The sequence below is a fragment of the Colletes latitarsis genome, chromosome 10, assembly GCF_051014445.1.
Source record: "Colletes latitarsis isolate SP2378_abdomen chromosome 10, iyColLati1, whole genome shotgun sequence".
NCBI classification, from domain to species: Eukaryota; Metazoa; Arthropoda; class Insecta; order Hymenoptera; family Colletidae; genus Colletes; species Colletes latitarsis.
In genome coordinates this window covers 15,813,460-15,827,631 of record NC_135143.1, presented here as the reverse complement: position 1 = coordinate 15,827,631, position 14,172 = coordinate 15,813,460, and the positions used below count along the sequence as shown (strand labels likewise).

The 14,172-nt window shown below is 42.6% G+C and overlaps 2 protein-coding genes across 2 annotated transcripts in view; both read right to left on the bottom strand.

Annotated features, from left to right (window-relative positions):
- Positions 1 to 5,640, bottom strand: part of Kl-2 (dynein heavy chain 2, axonemal kl-2) — a 47,799-nt gene extending 42,159 nt beyond the window's left edge. The window contains exons 1-4 of the mRNA XM_076776330.1: positions 5,427 to 5,640; positions 4,694 to 5,151; positions 1,422 to 1,558; positions 832 to 1,174 (exon numbers count right to left, since the gene is read on the bottom strand). Of these exons, the coding sequence (XP_076632445.1) occupies positions 832 to 1,174; positions 1,422 to 1,558; positions 4,694 to 5,151; positions 5,427 to 5,640 (1,152 nt within the window). The remainder of the gene's footprint in view (positions 1 to 831; positions 1,175 to 1,421; positions 1,559 to 4,693; positions 5,152 to 5,426) is intronic.
- An 827-nt stretch (positions 5,641 to 6,467) lies between these two features.
- Positions 6,468 to 13,573, bottom strand: LOC143347270 (uncharacterized). The gene is made up of 5 exons (XM_076776329.1): positions 13,477 to 13,573; positions 9,254 to 9,321; positions 8,220 to 8,618; positions 7,787 to 7,909; positions 6,468 to 6,557 (listed from the first exon to the last, which is right to left on the bottom strand). The coding sequence occupies exons 1-5, from the start codon at positions 13,571 to 13,573 to the stop codon at positions 6,468 to 6,470; spliced, it is 777 nt and encodes a 258-aa protein (XP_076632444.1).
- Between the last annotated feature and the right edge of the window lie 599 nt (positions 13,574 to 14,172).

Here is a 14,172-nt window from a genome sequence, read left to right as displayed (position 1 = left end):
TTTTGCCCTTTTATACAGTTAAAATTACTCTTCTCAATTTGCTAGTTATTTATTTATATTTTTGACAGAACTTTTCATCGAATGTTCGACCCCTGTATCATAGATATTAGCATTATTTAACGATGACATTCCCCTGAGTACTTTGAAAAGTTTCTGGTGCATATATTATTTTTCCTATGAATGGAAAGGGACCCAAGAATTTGCATAAACCTAATCTCCATACGTACTCGGTTTGAATTTTGCAAGTTTGGAAGTTTATTTAGTCGTTGTCTATTCTTGTAAATTTCCCCCCGAGTCTACAAGGGATTAAAATTGCTATCCAGAGAAGGTAGAAATATGTTAATAATTTTTTAATGGTTAACAATATTTTAACGAGATTTGCGTGGATAGTAAAAAATATTTTCACGGTGTATTTTGCAAAATTTATATCCATCCTTCTCATTTATCCCCAACAAAGGGTTCATACTAATCGTTAAAGCAAAAATATACTTTTACCGATTTTTATGAAAAACTGCCTCAATTGTACCTCCGTTTAATGCTCGTTTAGATGACATAAGTGGGTTGTTGGGACAATTTATAGTTTACGAGATATAACGTTTATGCTCGCAGTAACGAGCCTGTAGCTTGTAACTTGAAATAATGCTGCAATCAATCTTAACGCGTTTTGTACGGTATTCGCAAGGTTCATTATCCTCCTTGTTCCTAACGTTCTTTCCTTAAATAAATAATCTCCCTACCCTTTGAGTTATTCCGAGCTCGATAATTCTAATCGAATTTAACAATATTATATTGTTCCAGGAATACGAATACGTTTAAAATCTACTTTTCTACCTCGTTTGTCTTAACGTCGAACAGTTGCTTCAGCTTCTCGCGGTTCATATAATTGTAGAATCCTTGGAGGTTTTCGATCCCCTCCTGGACGTTGTGCATCCCCACGAACGCAGACGTTACCAGGTTCTCGATCATGACCTCTAGATCCTTTAACTCCGAACGGAAGGCGAATACGTCTTCGTGCCACGTACCCTGGTGTACGTCGAAGATCTTGTGAGAGATCTGCTCGATCTTTTGCAACGCCTCGTGAAACAGTCTTTCGATCTTCTGACACCCCCTCTCGTACTCCTCCCCCTTCGTCCCACTGAACATCGGTCTCATATCATCCACCGTTTCGTCCATTCTGCGCACACCAATCATAATTATTCGTACCCAATTTCATCCTTCATTTTTGTTATCTACGTCTAAAAGATGATAATATTGTCTGTATCATTTTTTCTCGAATTTTAGCGGGAAGCGATTTCGATTCGCAGAGAGATATAATTTTCCGTTTTCGAAATTTAATAGAAAAAAAATGTCTCGTGGCGGTTCTGGTCGCATCTTTAATTTCGCGGGGAGCACGCGGGGGTGTGAAGAGGCTGGTTGATTACCTGGCAAAATCGATCATCGCCTGACAGATCTCAATCATGTCGTGGCACCTGCCGATGAAAATATCAATATGACGGAATATATTGTCTATGTTTAAATCCCACGGTAGATGCGTGATGGTGGTGTGGGCGTACGATATCTGAAAGCCAAGGGGTCTCGTCAGCAGGGGGGACGAAAGAGTCGTTGGTGAAATTTATATTACGCGAGGACAAGCGCGGCGGTTTAATATCCGGCTCGCGGCGCGACGTGACGAAATCGATCGCGGAAAATGCACGGGGACTTAAAGCGGATAAATAAGGGAGATCGCTATTCTGTCTCCGTGTCGCCTCTGCTCTCTTTCGATTCTCCATTATCGGGCAGACCGTGTATTTCGCGAACCCATCAAGTTCGGACACGAAAAGGGAATAGGAATTTTATAAAAAAATCGTTCCTAAGTCTTGTAACTTTAAAAGATAATACCTCCAATACGAATGGTTTGCGAATATATTAATTTATTTGACTGTAAAACATGAATCGAAGAACTTCAAGTTCTAGAAATGATGGTTTCGTTTACGTAACTTATCTTTTCAATTAATTGTTTAACGCTTTAGCTTTGCTGGAAAATTCGGTTGGTTGAATAATTCACTGGAATATCTAATAACAGCATTTTAATAAAATACTGCAGAAAGCAACTCGACGACACGAGAGCACGCTTGTTCAGCGTACCGTGCACAGAGACAGTCTACAACTGACTCCGCACGGGGTCTACACGCAAGGACTCTGCTGCATCCTCGAGAATGCACGCTTGGTACGTTCCAAAAACCCTTCGGTGTGTTTCCGGCGCAGCGATGCATGGGTACGTATGAACTAAGTCCACGATTTTCTAACAACAATGAGACGGGCAAACGCGAAACTACAAAAAGGAATAACGCAAACATCGGGAAACGTTCCCGGGAGTCCAAAGAACACCGTTCTCGCCGGGCGCGAATTCAACGAATCGCAGCTTTTCGGATAACCGTTTATAAAAAAATCTCTCTTGTACGCGGTGCCGGATTTTTTGAAAGTCAATTTGTCAATCAATTTCGGGAAGAGCGGCTTTATTCGGTTGGAAAGCATCGAAGCGTTTTACAGAGGACCGGAAAGCATCGACGAAAAACGTCATTCGGTATCTTGACACGAATCAGAATCGTTTTTTTTTTTTTTAATTGTGCATTCTTTACCTTCCTTTTGTTTTGATTGCCAATCACGCGAAACACAAGTAGCGCACTGGGTCACAATTCATTTTTGAAAGGGACAGGCTCGTTCGTTCCGGACACTGAAGTGTTCAGTCAATGATTGCGATATGGAAAATTCAATAGTTTGTCTCGTAGTTCGACGAGGAGAAGTATCGTATCGGTCGTGCGTTTTCATTATTTTTTTATTTAAATTATCGACGCTGCGATTCCGGGTCACGATTCACTTTCGAAAGGGCTCGAGCATTATTAATTTCGGGGTCGCGGCGGATCGTTTTATACAAAATTGAAGCACGGGTAAATTCAGAACTCGCGATTGTTTCGTTTATCTTTCAACAGTCAATCGCTACCAGTATTTAGAGCACGCCGAATTGCATTTCATTTTTCAAAAGGGCGGTTTCAATCGTTTCGAAAACGATAAAATGTTCCGCGGAAAATTACGAGGCTCAAATTTCGATGCTGTAGGCGAACCGCGTATTGCATGTTCACGTTTTTAATTCTGCAAATGGGAAGAAACAGCGCTAACTGTACTTCGAAAAATGTTCCGTTTTCGTTTTAGGGACAAGTACATGGGAAACGTGACGATCCTAAAATAAAAAACAGAAATAAAAGTTTTCTATCTAAAAAAAAGTGAAATAACATTGATCGTCCACCGTAAATATTTTCATTAATTAACCCTCGTTTCCCAAGCGACGAAGCGTTCCAAGTAATTAATTGTCACCATCTGTCGCCCCCTCCTTCCCCTTTCGAGGTGACGAAAGTAAATGGAGGCCATCCGGAGTGGCCGGACTGGCCGGACATAGAGTTAATAAATACTCGTTACAACGAAACAAGCAAACCCTCGACGATCCACCCAAGGGAAAGTTCGTTTGACCCTCGATCAGCGGCCAGTAATACGATTGTCGGGATTTCCCCTTCGCGAAAAATCGTAGAAACCCTGTAATTCACCCCCGTTCGACCGTGAACGCATCCTGGCGATTCTCACCCCTGTTCGCGCTTATCTGGCCGTACGAGGGACGCCTAAGTCTGCGGGGTTATTGTGACTTCCGCTTAACGTGAAAACTTGACCTCGTTCCATAACCACCGTTGGCTAACCGTCCCTCGACCCCCTCGGCAACAACACACCCTCGTCGCTCGGATAAAACGCTAATCCCCGGCTGACAAATTATTTTCGAAGCCATTGTCCTCGTTCCCTTCGCGGTGGGCTCGTCCACCGGAAGTACCACCGCCTAGAAGTTTCTGACGTTCTCTAATCCCTCGATAGGGTTATTCATCGAGACCATTATGTTTTACAAATTTAAGCTTCCCTGAAATAATCGAGACTTAATCCCTGCGCGACAGAACGAAACATTTTTTATTCATTTGGGAGTGGGGTTTGTCTTTTTAATATTGCAGTCGCTCGTAACAAAACTAACAAATTTAGGACGCAGAAATACGTGGATTATTTTAGTCCCTTGATTTTCCACTTGCATTTTAGAGTTACCTATAAATTACCTATAATTGCAGAGAAAATAATCTTCAACGTTCATGAAAGGACTATTGAACGACGCAAGCGCGGTTGCTTCGGATACTTGGGAAAGAGCCGTTAGGCAAAGTGAGGAGTTCTCGCGTTAAGCGGAAGTCACTATAATTGTACTCCGGTTCACAATGATTTCTACAGCGCCTTGGAACACGTCCCTTCGACATTGCAATAATATTCGTCGTGGCAAGTGCTTAGCAGCGAGCTGCGATTAATCTTATCTTCCCCCGATCGCGTATTGTTGCAAAACAGTTCGAGAGATCGATAGTGTTTGACTATTGAAACGGTTTCGGTCTTGATTCGAAATTAATAGTACCTAAGCTGCTTGGGAAAACACTATCAAACCGTGATATTCGTCTTAGAGGTTTCCTCTGTCCTTCAAATAATAATTATATATTAAATAAATTAATATGCTTTCCCATAGGAATAATATATGAAATTTTATATTAATATGACAGATTATTTTTTATTCCAAATTTGTATTTTTTATCAGTTATACCTGAGAGTTCTCAGGAGCGAGTTTTCGCTTAAAAGCGAATATTACCTGTTTGTAGAGCGATTTGTAGTTTTCGCATGCCATCTCGCACTCGTTCAACGTTTCCATGGATTTCCTGGTTTTTCCCGCGAAGATTTCCCTCAGGTTGATGTAATTTCGACAGATGATAATCACCTGGTTGCTCAGCGCCTTGAACAGGTACTCTATCCTCTCGCGGCTGTTGTAGTACGGCGAGTTTAGCCAAATTACCCTGAACAGGTGAATTATTTTCGTCAGATGTTGCTCGATGTCCGACGGTTTGACGCATTTGTTCAGTTCCGCGGAGTCGGACTCCAGGATGCTCAGGTACTCGATGTTGGATCTTGCTTCCTTCACGCCGTTCTCGATCTCGTCCTTCAGCGCCATGAATTGTCGAACGTAGGTGGATTGATTGATCGACAGAAACTCGGTTATCTTCTTCACGGTGAGCCTCTGGAGCTGATAGTTCAGCCCGCATAGATTGTCGTCTGTTGCCATGGGAGAATTTTATTGCGTTAGGGTAGCGACTGGGGATTGAACACTGGGTTCTAAAACTTCATTCCTTTGTGACATTGTAAATTAGAAATTAATAGACCTTGTTTCACTAAAGTAGCTGACAATTTAAGAAGCTAAGGAATAAATACTAATAAATACTCAAATCTGAACATTCACTGTGAGAAATAGCTCAATATTTATTAAAGGAAAGACAATGTTATGAATGTTCCAGGACCCAGTTGACTCGAGATTCCACTGGATCACTAACAGCGATAGATCCAAAATTCTTGCTCGTCTTCGAGGCAGAGTAATTCGTTGGGTGTAGCTTGTTCCTGGTCCGAGAGGGCGATCCTGATTTGAGTGGTCCAATAGGCTACCATACCCTCGAACCTCTTGACCAACTCCTTATCAGAGCTGACTTCGTCGCCGAGAACGATGTCATCACCCTCCCGAGGTACGTATATCACGGTTAAGCCCAGCATTTTGTACGCCAGGTCTGTTAGAGTGCACAGGAACGTGTCCACACTCGTGTAGAAGTCCGTCTTCACGCATGTGTTTCGGACAAGTTAAGGAAGATGAAGAAACTTTGGGAAAAGGAGATCAGCGTACGGTACATTTGTCTAGATAGAGGTTACTCAATCAGTTTCCCTTTCGATGATATGAGATGTCATTTATGGTTAGTTGAAGCCCTGTGTCTTTCAAATGTTTACGTTTTGTAAAACTAGATACCTGTCCTTATTATAATAAATATTATCTTTAAGTTTTTTATTTTTCAGCTATTTTAAGTCATATTTTCCACTCTGCCAGAGACTATAGTCGCACTCATGTGTTTTAATAATTCGTTTGTTTCATATCTGTGGAACGGCGCCAATCGAGTCGATGGTAAAAAAACACCACATGCATCACAATTTGAAATGCCTAAAATATTTTTAAAAAATCAGATATCACGTTCGAAAATCCCTTACAATTTTGACTAAAAAAAAAATCCAATAATCATGCGAACAATCGCCTCCCTAATGGGAATCTCCCTTTAAGAAAAATACGCAAACCCCGCGTCGCGAGCGTGCCAAGAGTTTCGAATCGATTCGAAAGTGCAAAAAGTGTTCAACACGGGCGTCCGCGATTCCAGTTGCAATTAAAGAAACGTCCCTTCTATCCAGTTAGAATCCGGGGATCCATTAGAAATAACGAAGCGACTTCCGTTCGAACGCGATGCAATCGTTTCTGACTGGACCGCCGAGTAATCCCGTTCCTGTGCAAGAGCAAACATCGACGCCGAATTTACGGAGCTGCGAGTTGCGCAGTGCATTTAGCTGAAAGTTATGGTAATAATAACTTCGTCCAGCCCTTCCTCTTTCAGCCCATCCTCCTTGGCCACTTCCCTTCCCCTACGAAGTTGCTGCAACAGGATTGCACACGGTCGAAGTTAGAAATTCAACTCTGAGACGCCTCCCTGACAGCTCGTTGTAACCCTAACTCGACGCCATTTTATCGTTTTCTAGCAATAGTGTCGATAATCAATCCTAGTAAAATAAGTCACGCGTTTAAAATTTTTTTGACAGACGTTGGGAAAATAATTATAGAAGCGAAATGTGATTGTTACGTACAGTAAGGTGATATTTTTTTTCAAGTAATTCTGCTTTTAATTAACTGAAACAAGGTCTTGAAAAAAGTCTATTTAGCTATCAAACGCAGCAGATACGTAATAAATGCGACGTAAATATAATTAGAGGTTTCAATGGATCGCGAATCGGAGGATCGATTTTCCTGAATAATTGGTAGATCGTAAATCTTCTATTGCGCTTGCATCGCCTACTTCGCAGTTTCAGGCGTTATAAATCACGAATAAATCAATGATTCCCGAGTAGGACAGCGCTAACTTTTATACCCGATTAAAACTGCCTAACTCGAGATCCAATTCGATCAAGTTTTCCTATTACTTTTCGGAACCTCCGCTATGAACCATCACCTTACAGGTGTCATCGAGTCTTGTAACTTCGGTGGACGTCCTTAGTGGCTCTAGAAACTTGGTCTTACAATTTAAAGTTCGAAAGGTAATAGTTAGCGAGGGTTAATTAAATGGGATGTAGTAGATATTAGTATCTAATAATAGTTACTCGACTCGAGACTCATCCTATATTGTTAATAATAAGAATTTATCATCAGAACCTTTAGCTTCGTCGACTTTGAAAAATTGTGCTATAAATTTCAATCTAACAACTTAAAGCTAATTAACTCGTGAATCACACTTTACATCGTCTACCAGAATCTCCAACTTTGTCGATGTAGACTTCTCTAGGGATAGATTTCATTTTAACAACCTACCAAAGTTATTGAAATTGAGTCGTTTACTTGAATGTTCTTACATAAGGAAGAAGATGAAGTTAATTGAGACTTTTGAATCTGATATGATCAAAACCTGTAACTTCATCTACCTAGATATCACTTTTTTTCGACTTCAACTCATTCATTATCTTCTTACAGTGCCCATATCTAGAAAATAAAGCTAATGCATCCTCCACAATGACATTATCATCAGTTACCAGCTCATACTGCTCACTTCGTCGATCTTGTCAGACTTCTCTAATAGCTTAACAAAGTTATTCCACTCATGAATCATAAACTTACATCGTTCACCGTGGGACCAAGTAAGGATAATTCAGTTTCCAGAATCTCCTCGCTGTTAATTACAAATTCATATTGCTCTTCAAAACCACTAATTTCGCTTGGTCCAGATTTCAGTTTAACAACCTACACAAGTTATTCCACCAGTGAGTCAACCACTTGGCTCTACTAACCCAAAAAAGAAGCTGAATCGAATTTAAAACTCAGTTTCTACGATTTCCTATCAATTGCACTAACTTCGTGGATCCAACCGATCAGCTATTATGATTCTTCGGTTTCGCGGTTGATAATTAAACATGGAGGCGTTCCAAATGGGGCGTGACAATTAAAGTTACCCCGCGTATATTGTTTACCCCCTCGGGGCAAGAGAAACAGAAAAGGGTGCGGGAAAGTTTCGAAAGCTCGTTGAAATATCGTTATGCGACGGTTTCGGAACTTTTCGTTCCGCGGCCTGACTAATTAAATACGAGTTAAACCGGAAGAGGATACTGTCTGGCCAGGTTTCGATGCGCAAGAAGATCGGCGCCAGCGTGTCCCTGATCAGTGTAAGTATGTGCATCTCCGACTTGTCGTTCACTGTGCCGAACAGCACGCAATTTCTAAAGCTGTCCATTCGAAACACCTCCTGCGGTTCCCTGACGAAGTAGGTGAACTCCTGTACGGGGATCACGGGAAACCTCAACGCCGCCATGATTCTACCGTACATCCGGTATACGCTGAGCACCGGGGATGCTGGGTTCAGAAAGAACTTCCGTACCACCGACTCGGTATAGTACGACCAATCGTCCGGGTCAGGCATGCCGCTCAGAGTGGTCATCTCCTTCACGCAGTTTACCTTCGAAGGGAGAAGCAGCCATCTTTAAAGTTACAGAACTCGGAAATATTATTTGTTAGTAAATTATGTTGAATTCGAATTAATTTCTGATTGCCATGGTAAATTCAATTTTCTGGGGGACTAAATAATTTGGAAGTTTGTTCCAACATTTTCTACATACAGTAAAATTCCGATTATTCCTCACAGACGAGGAAATTTTTTAATTTCACCGAACAATTTCAGCACCTATTCGAATTTTTTTCTCGAAAGTGGATAGGATTTCGAGAGTATGTCTAATGATAAAAAATGATTGTAATTGACTTCCGCAAATGAAAATAATTTTTCCAGAACGATTTGAAATACTTTTTTCACCGAAAAATTTAGGTACCTGTTCTGTCGATTTTTCTTAAACATTCATTTTTGATTTTTAACATGGGTAATAATACAATTTCTTAATAATAAATAAAATATATAAAATTTCTACGCTTTATTCGTCAACTGCTTAGTATCGACGTCACTGCTAGATGCATGCAGCTGTGACTTCTTTGTTTGTGTGAAATATAACCCGGTAACATTTATCGAAGAATAGTCGGAGTAAATATACCGTTTATTCGGACAATCAGAACTCTATTGTATATCTATTTGTACGTGCTCACCAATTCCGTTAGCTCCGTGTCGTCGTAAACAGGCCTGAGCTCCTCCTCGACATCCTCAACTTTGTGCTCTACAAAAGAAACATGGGGTTCGATCACACAAAATTAAGATTTAAAAACCCTAAAATTATTTTTTATCGTAAGAAAATATTCCGTACAGCAAATACGCTAATAGCTGACTGAATCGCGTTTAAGTAATTCGACATTTCGATTTTATACGGTCGGTATTAAGCGAGTCGGCCACGGCACGGCGGGTAAAACGGAAACAAATTCAGCGGGTGATGGGATCGTTCGTTAGTCGTCGATTGGAAACGGTGGCGGTCGCGATGGGTACTCTTAAATCCGGCGGGAGAGTTAAATCGAAGACATTCGTTCCAAGAATCTCTCTTTCTCTGCTTCGTTCGTTCCGATGTCGTTTTTCTCCGGTCCTCTCTTCGTCCCGGTGGCAGCTAGCTTCGCCGCACAGCGTCGCGCGCAACCACCCCTTCACCCCGTCCAAGGATACGTCTTTGCTTCTGGCAATCTAATAGGAACGATAAATTGCGAGCTGCTACTGAATCGGCGGAAGAGGAAACACGTCGGGTGATCGAGGCGCCGCGGGAGGACACGTTGCTGTAATTTATTGGCCTATGATAGCGAGCATTATGTAGATGGTAACGATGTCGTCTTCTCTGCTTCTTCTTCCCCGCCCTCTGCCCGCGGGGGACTTATTACCGTCACGTAGCTTTCCGCGCCGATGGTTTTTCACGGTTTACACCGCGTCCCCGTCACGTTTCGGTTGTACGTTTCCAGGATTTCTGCCACTGACGGCGACGAACTTGAAGAATTTCTCGACCACCGATGGTCTCCATCGTTTTTCCTTCCCCATCCACGTACGTTCGCCATCGCGAGTCGTGGAATAAAATAATTTTTTGATGGAGGGACCGGTTTCGGACAAAAATTCATCACCATCAACCGTGAGACGACGTTTATAGAAATTTTGGGTTTCTTAATGAGAAAGGGTGCATCGTATTTTCGGAAATCTGCGAATTTCTTGAATGACACGAGAACTCGCGACAGGCGATAATGGAAAATGTATCGCCGCCAGGGAGAACAACAACAACAACAAGCGAGGCACCCCTGAACACATTGTTCGTTGGGCGACGTATTTTCGCCGACACGCTCGAAAATGCCTCGACACCGGTTGCCATCAAGGGTGGGAAAAAGGAGGGAAGCGGTGTGCGTATCGAAAATTAAAAATCACGCTGGTCAAAGCGACTAATCTTTTGAACACCCTGCGCGAACAGAATAATTCACCATCGCCGAACGTTGATTATTTTGCAAAAAAAAGCGCCGTGTTTTTCCATCGCGAAAAGCATTTTCCGATCCGACGATTTCGTGCGTCGACTATACGCAGACATGGGTCCAGCGTTTCTGTTGTTTATTAAATTTTCGTTAACAATGACGATAGTTCGTGTCTGTATGAGAATAAAAGCTTTTCGGTGTATAAGTCAATGCAATCATTTCGTTGTGTCGTAGAGTTGTAGACTCGTAAATGTAAACCTGTGCGTGTGCATGGATTACTCTGTGTTCGTGTTCAGTGTGTGTGTGTGTCCTAATACTACGGGATGTTGAACAAAGTATTCTTCTTGCGGATTGAGCTTTTACTTTCCCGACTGTTCCTGAATGTAACGTTGGAACTATTACTCTTGGTCAATATTTGACTATCCCCTCCGCATGGTTTTTTTGCAATTCCCGATCTTTTGAGGCGGTCCGTGTTCAAAACGTTAGTTTCCATTTTCCTTTATGTCTCTAATGGTTTATAAAAAAAGTCATGCAACGATTTGTATGAATGAATTCTACGTATAACTTTCGAAATTTTGTGCGCGCGTGAACAGAGTACCGTGCTGTAGATCGACAGAAAATCATGAATGTGTGAACAAAATTAAATATTTTAATTGCTACAAGCGTAAGAAAAATTTAAAACGTACAAAACTGGGTCTTATATTTTGCATCGTACTTCTACAATTTTCGAGAAATATTTGTAAACGATTTTGTAGTTTTAATACAACACTGTGTTCGAGCGATTCACTAGTAATTCCCAATTTTAATATCTGCACTTTGGTGCCTAAAATATGATGTCCATATCTGTCACCGTCAGAAAAAGGCGGAAGGGTTACAAATGCTCGAATTGACTTATGCGTCAAGAAAAATTCGTTATCGACGCATCGATCGAGGGGCTGGTCGCGTCCTGACGTCGCTATAACGATTCCCAATAAAATCCTCGTCCAGTGGATTAACCCGTTACAATTTCGTTACACGCTCAACGCGAAAGTAATTCCTATTCTTTTTTTTTATGGGGGTAGGAAACGGGAACACGATCGAACTCCAGTGAATATCGTGGTAAACATTTTCACCACCAATATCGGTGTATTAACGCGCACGAGCGCGAGCAAGCGTTGCCATTGTCGACGTAATTGCGGGCACTTTGCGCCGCGCAACTCGCTTCGATTCGGACCTCCATTTGGAATTTCGCAGTTAACACCGGAAACGGTAGGATCTTTCGAGTTCTTCGACAAGAATGGAGGCGATTTAACTCGACGATAATTGGTTGTGGTCATTGTTTCGTTAATTTGGAAGAAAACGACTTCCGAACGTCCGTGAGACTCTATCAGGGAGCAATTTTGTCGGTGCTACTTGATTAAGGACTGGACAATACCTTTTTGTTTGCTAGCTATATTGGCAATATTAGCGTTCAAAAAAGGGAATAAGGTTTTCAGCATTGGAGAAAAAGTTTTTAGATTTATTTTGTCGATGGATGTTTGTGATATTCGAGAATATTCTGGAGTTTTGAGAATTATCAGGGATCTTGGACATTCTTGGGAATTTTGATATTTTCGAGGACCTAACCTGACACTACCTGTCCTGGAATTAGGTTCCCCAAAAAATATTATTTTGTTTCAATTGGTCCAGTAAGAAAAATGCAGATAACCTGACACCGCCTATTTTGGAATTAGGTTCTCCAGAAAATACTATTTTGTTTCAGATGGTCTAGTAAGAAAAATGCAGATGGCTGCTGCTCCAGACAGTGAGGACACAACTGTCCAAAAATGACTATTTACGAGGTTTGACAATAACTACTATAGTAGGCGATCAGTCCTGGTGGCACTAGAATGCTTAATCCGGCCGACAACACGGTCGTTCGATTGACCCGGAACAATGGGAGCATCGATACGAACAGGCAGAGGGGTGAATTATGACGCTTAAGGTGGTCACTGGTCGACGATTAATCGGCCGTTCACGGTGTTGCAGAGTTCCTAATTTGTCTCCAGGATTATGGTAATTCGAGTCCAACCTCCATCCCTAGGTGTTCCTCGAACCAATTCGAGGGCAACGCGGTCAATTCGTCGTGGCTCTCCGATCTTGCTAGTTCCCACCCCGAAAGTAGGCAAACTAGATGAACCAATAACCCTGGTTGCCTATCGGACGCGGTTACCTGTGCGGTTGTATTCGAGCTGCGAACACCCACGCCCGTTATCTCGGAATATCTAGCTGCTAGGCACGGGGATCCACAGGGCGGGACGGGAAACAGGAGAAAGGGAGAGCGTTCCAACTACCCCGTCGAACAATTAATGTCGCGCGCTGGCTGCGGATGATCGAGGATGGTAATTCTAGGGTGGGACTCTCGTTGCGAAATCGACGATCGGATTTAATTTCGTATTAAGCCTCCGCGGTTGGACACTGGCGTAATCTTGCTCGTTCCACCCACCACGGAGATTTCAATTTTCGGTTTCACATTTCCCACGCGTCCAACAGTGAAAACAATTTTCTAGACACGATCGTAGGTAAATATACGTAAAAATAGAAATCAGCGTGTTGCTCGATGTGAGCGTAATTGCTATTTGGGCGAGGATCGATCCACAGAACGGGAAGATCGCCCTCGCGAGGAAGGTTAGGGACCGGAAGGAAGAGCCAAAAGACGACAGTAAAGTTGCCTACTTTTTCAATTTTCTAGATATGGTGGTAAGTAAATATATATAAAAATAGAAATCAGTGTGTTGCTCGATGTGAGCGTAATTGCTATTTGGGCGAGGATCGATCCACAGAACGGGAAGATCGCCCTCGCGAGGAAGGTTAGGGACCGGAAGGAAGAGCCAAAAGACGACAGTAAAGTTGCCGGGAGTTGGCATGGAAGTCGGAGATGCTGTAAAAAACGAAGACTTTAATATTTTTCTCGTAGATCTTACTGTGCTTCTCCTCATCGTCGGTGGACTCAGCGTCCAAGTACTCTCTGTGCGGATCCGGCGGCGGCTGATCTTTAGCTTTAACTTTCCGCCTTTGCATTTTATTGACGATTCGGCCTGCCGGCCTCGACGCCTCTCTCGCTCGAGAACTCTCCTTGCAGCTGATTTATGCGACCCGTCCGACTGTTACCGCCGCTCGCGAACCCTTTTTCCGTTTTCCGCCTTGCCCGTAGATATCGTCGAGTGCCACGAAGTTGCTCGATCCTCGAGGTGAAAACCGTGACGGACGGGATCTCGAGTGATCGTCGCTTGTCTCCAGCGTTCAAGATCGACCCTTCCACTTCGCGTCGACCGACGGAATCGATTCGCTTCGTCGAGGTGTCCCCGCCGGAGGAACGAATTGTGTATTCAACGAGGAGGCGAGGGCCTCCAAGTTTACGCGGGTCTTCGAATATTTTTGGTGTTCTGTTGTTGCCCCAGATCTCGCTCCATCCATCGAAGCAGTTCCCATTCTGGGTTTCGAGAACTTGAATTTACATTTTACCTTCGTTTGTGTCTAGTGAGTTTTGTATTAACGAACCTCGATAGTTAGAAAATACACCGTTTAATTGTCCAATAGTTTTGACGTTATAAATCTCGCATATAGGTACGATACTTTTCTCGAAAAGCCTACGTTTGCACTTTCCGAATCAGGCTAAC

Coding starts and splice junctions, on each gene's coding strand:
- LOC143347270 (XM_076776329.1), bottom strand. CDS start 13,573: ATGCAAAGGCGGAAAGTTAAAGCTAAAGATCAGCCGCCGCCGGATCCG. Junction 9,322..13,476: donor CGACGATGAGGAGAAGCACA/GTAAGATCTACG, acceptor TTTCTTTTGTAG/AGCACAAAGTTGAGGATGTC. Junction 6,558..7,786: donor TTGGTCCCACGGTGAACGAT/GTAAGTTTATGA, acceptor ATCCTGTTGCAG/CAACTTCGTAGGGGAAGGGA.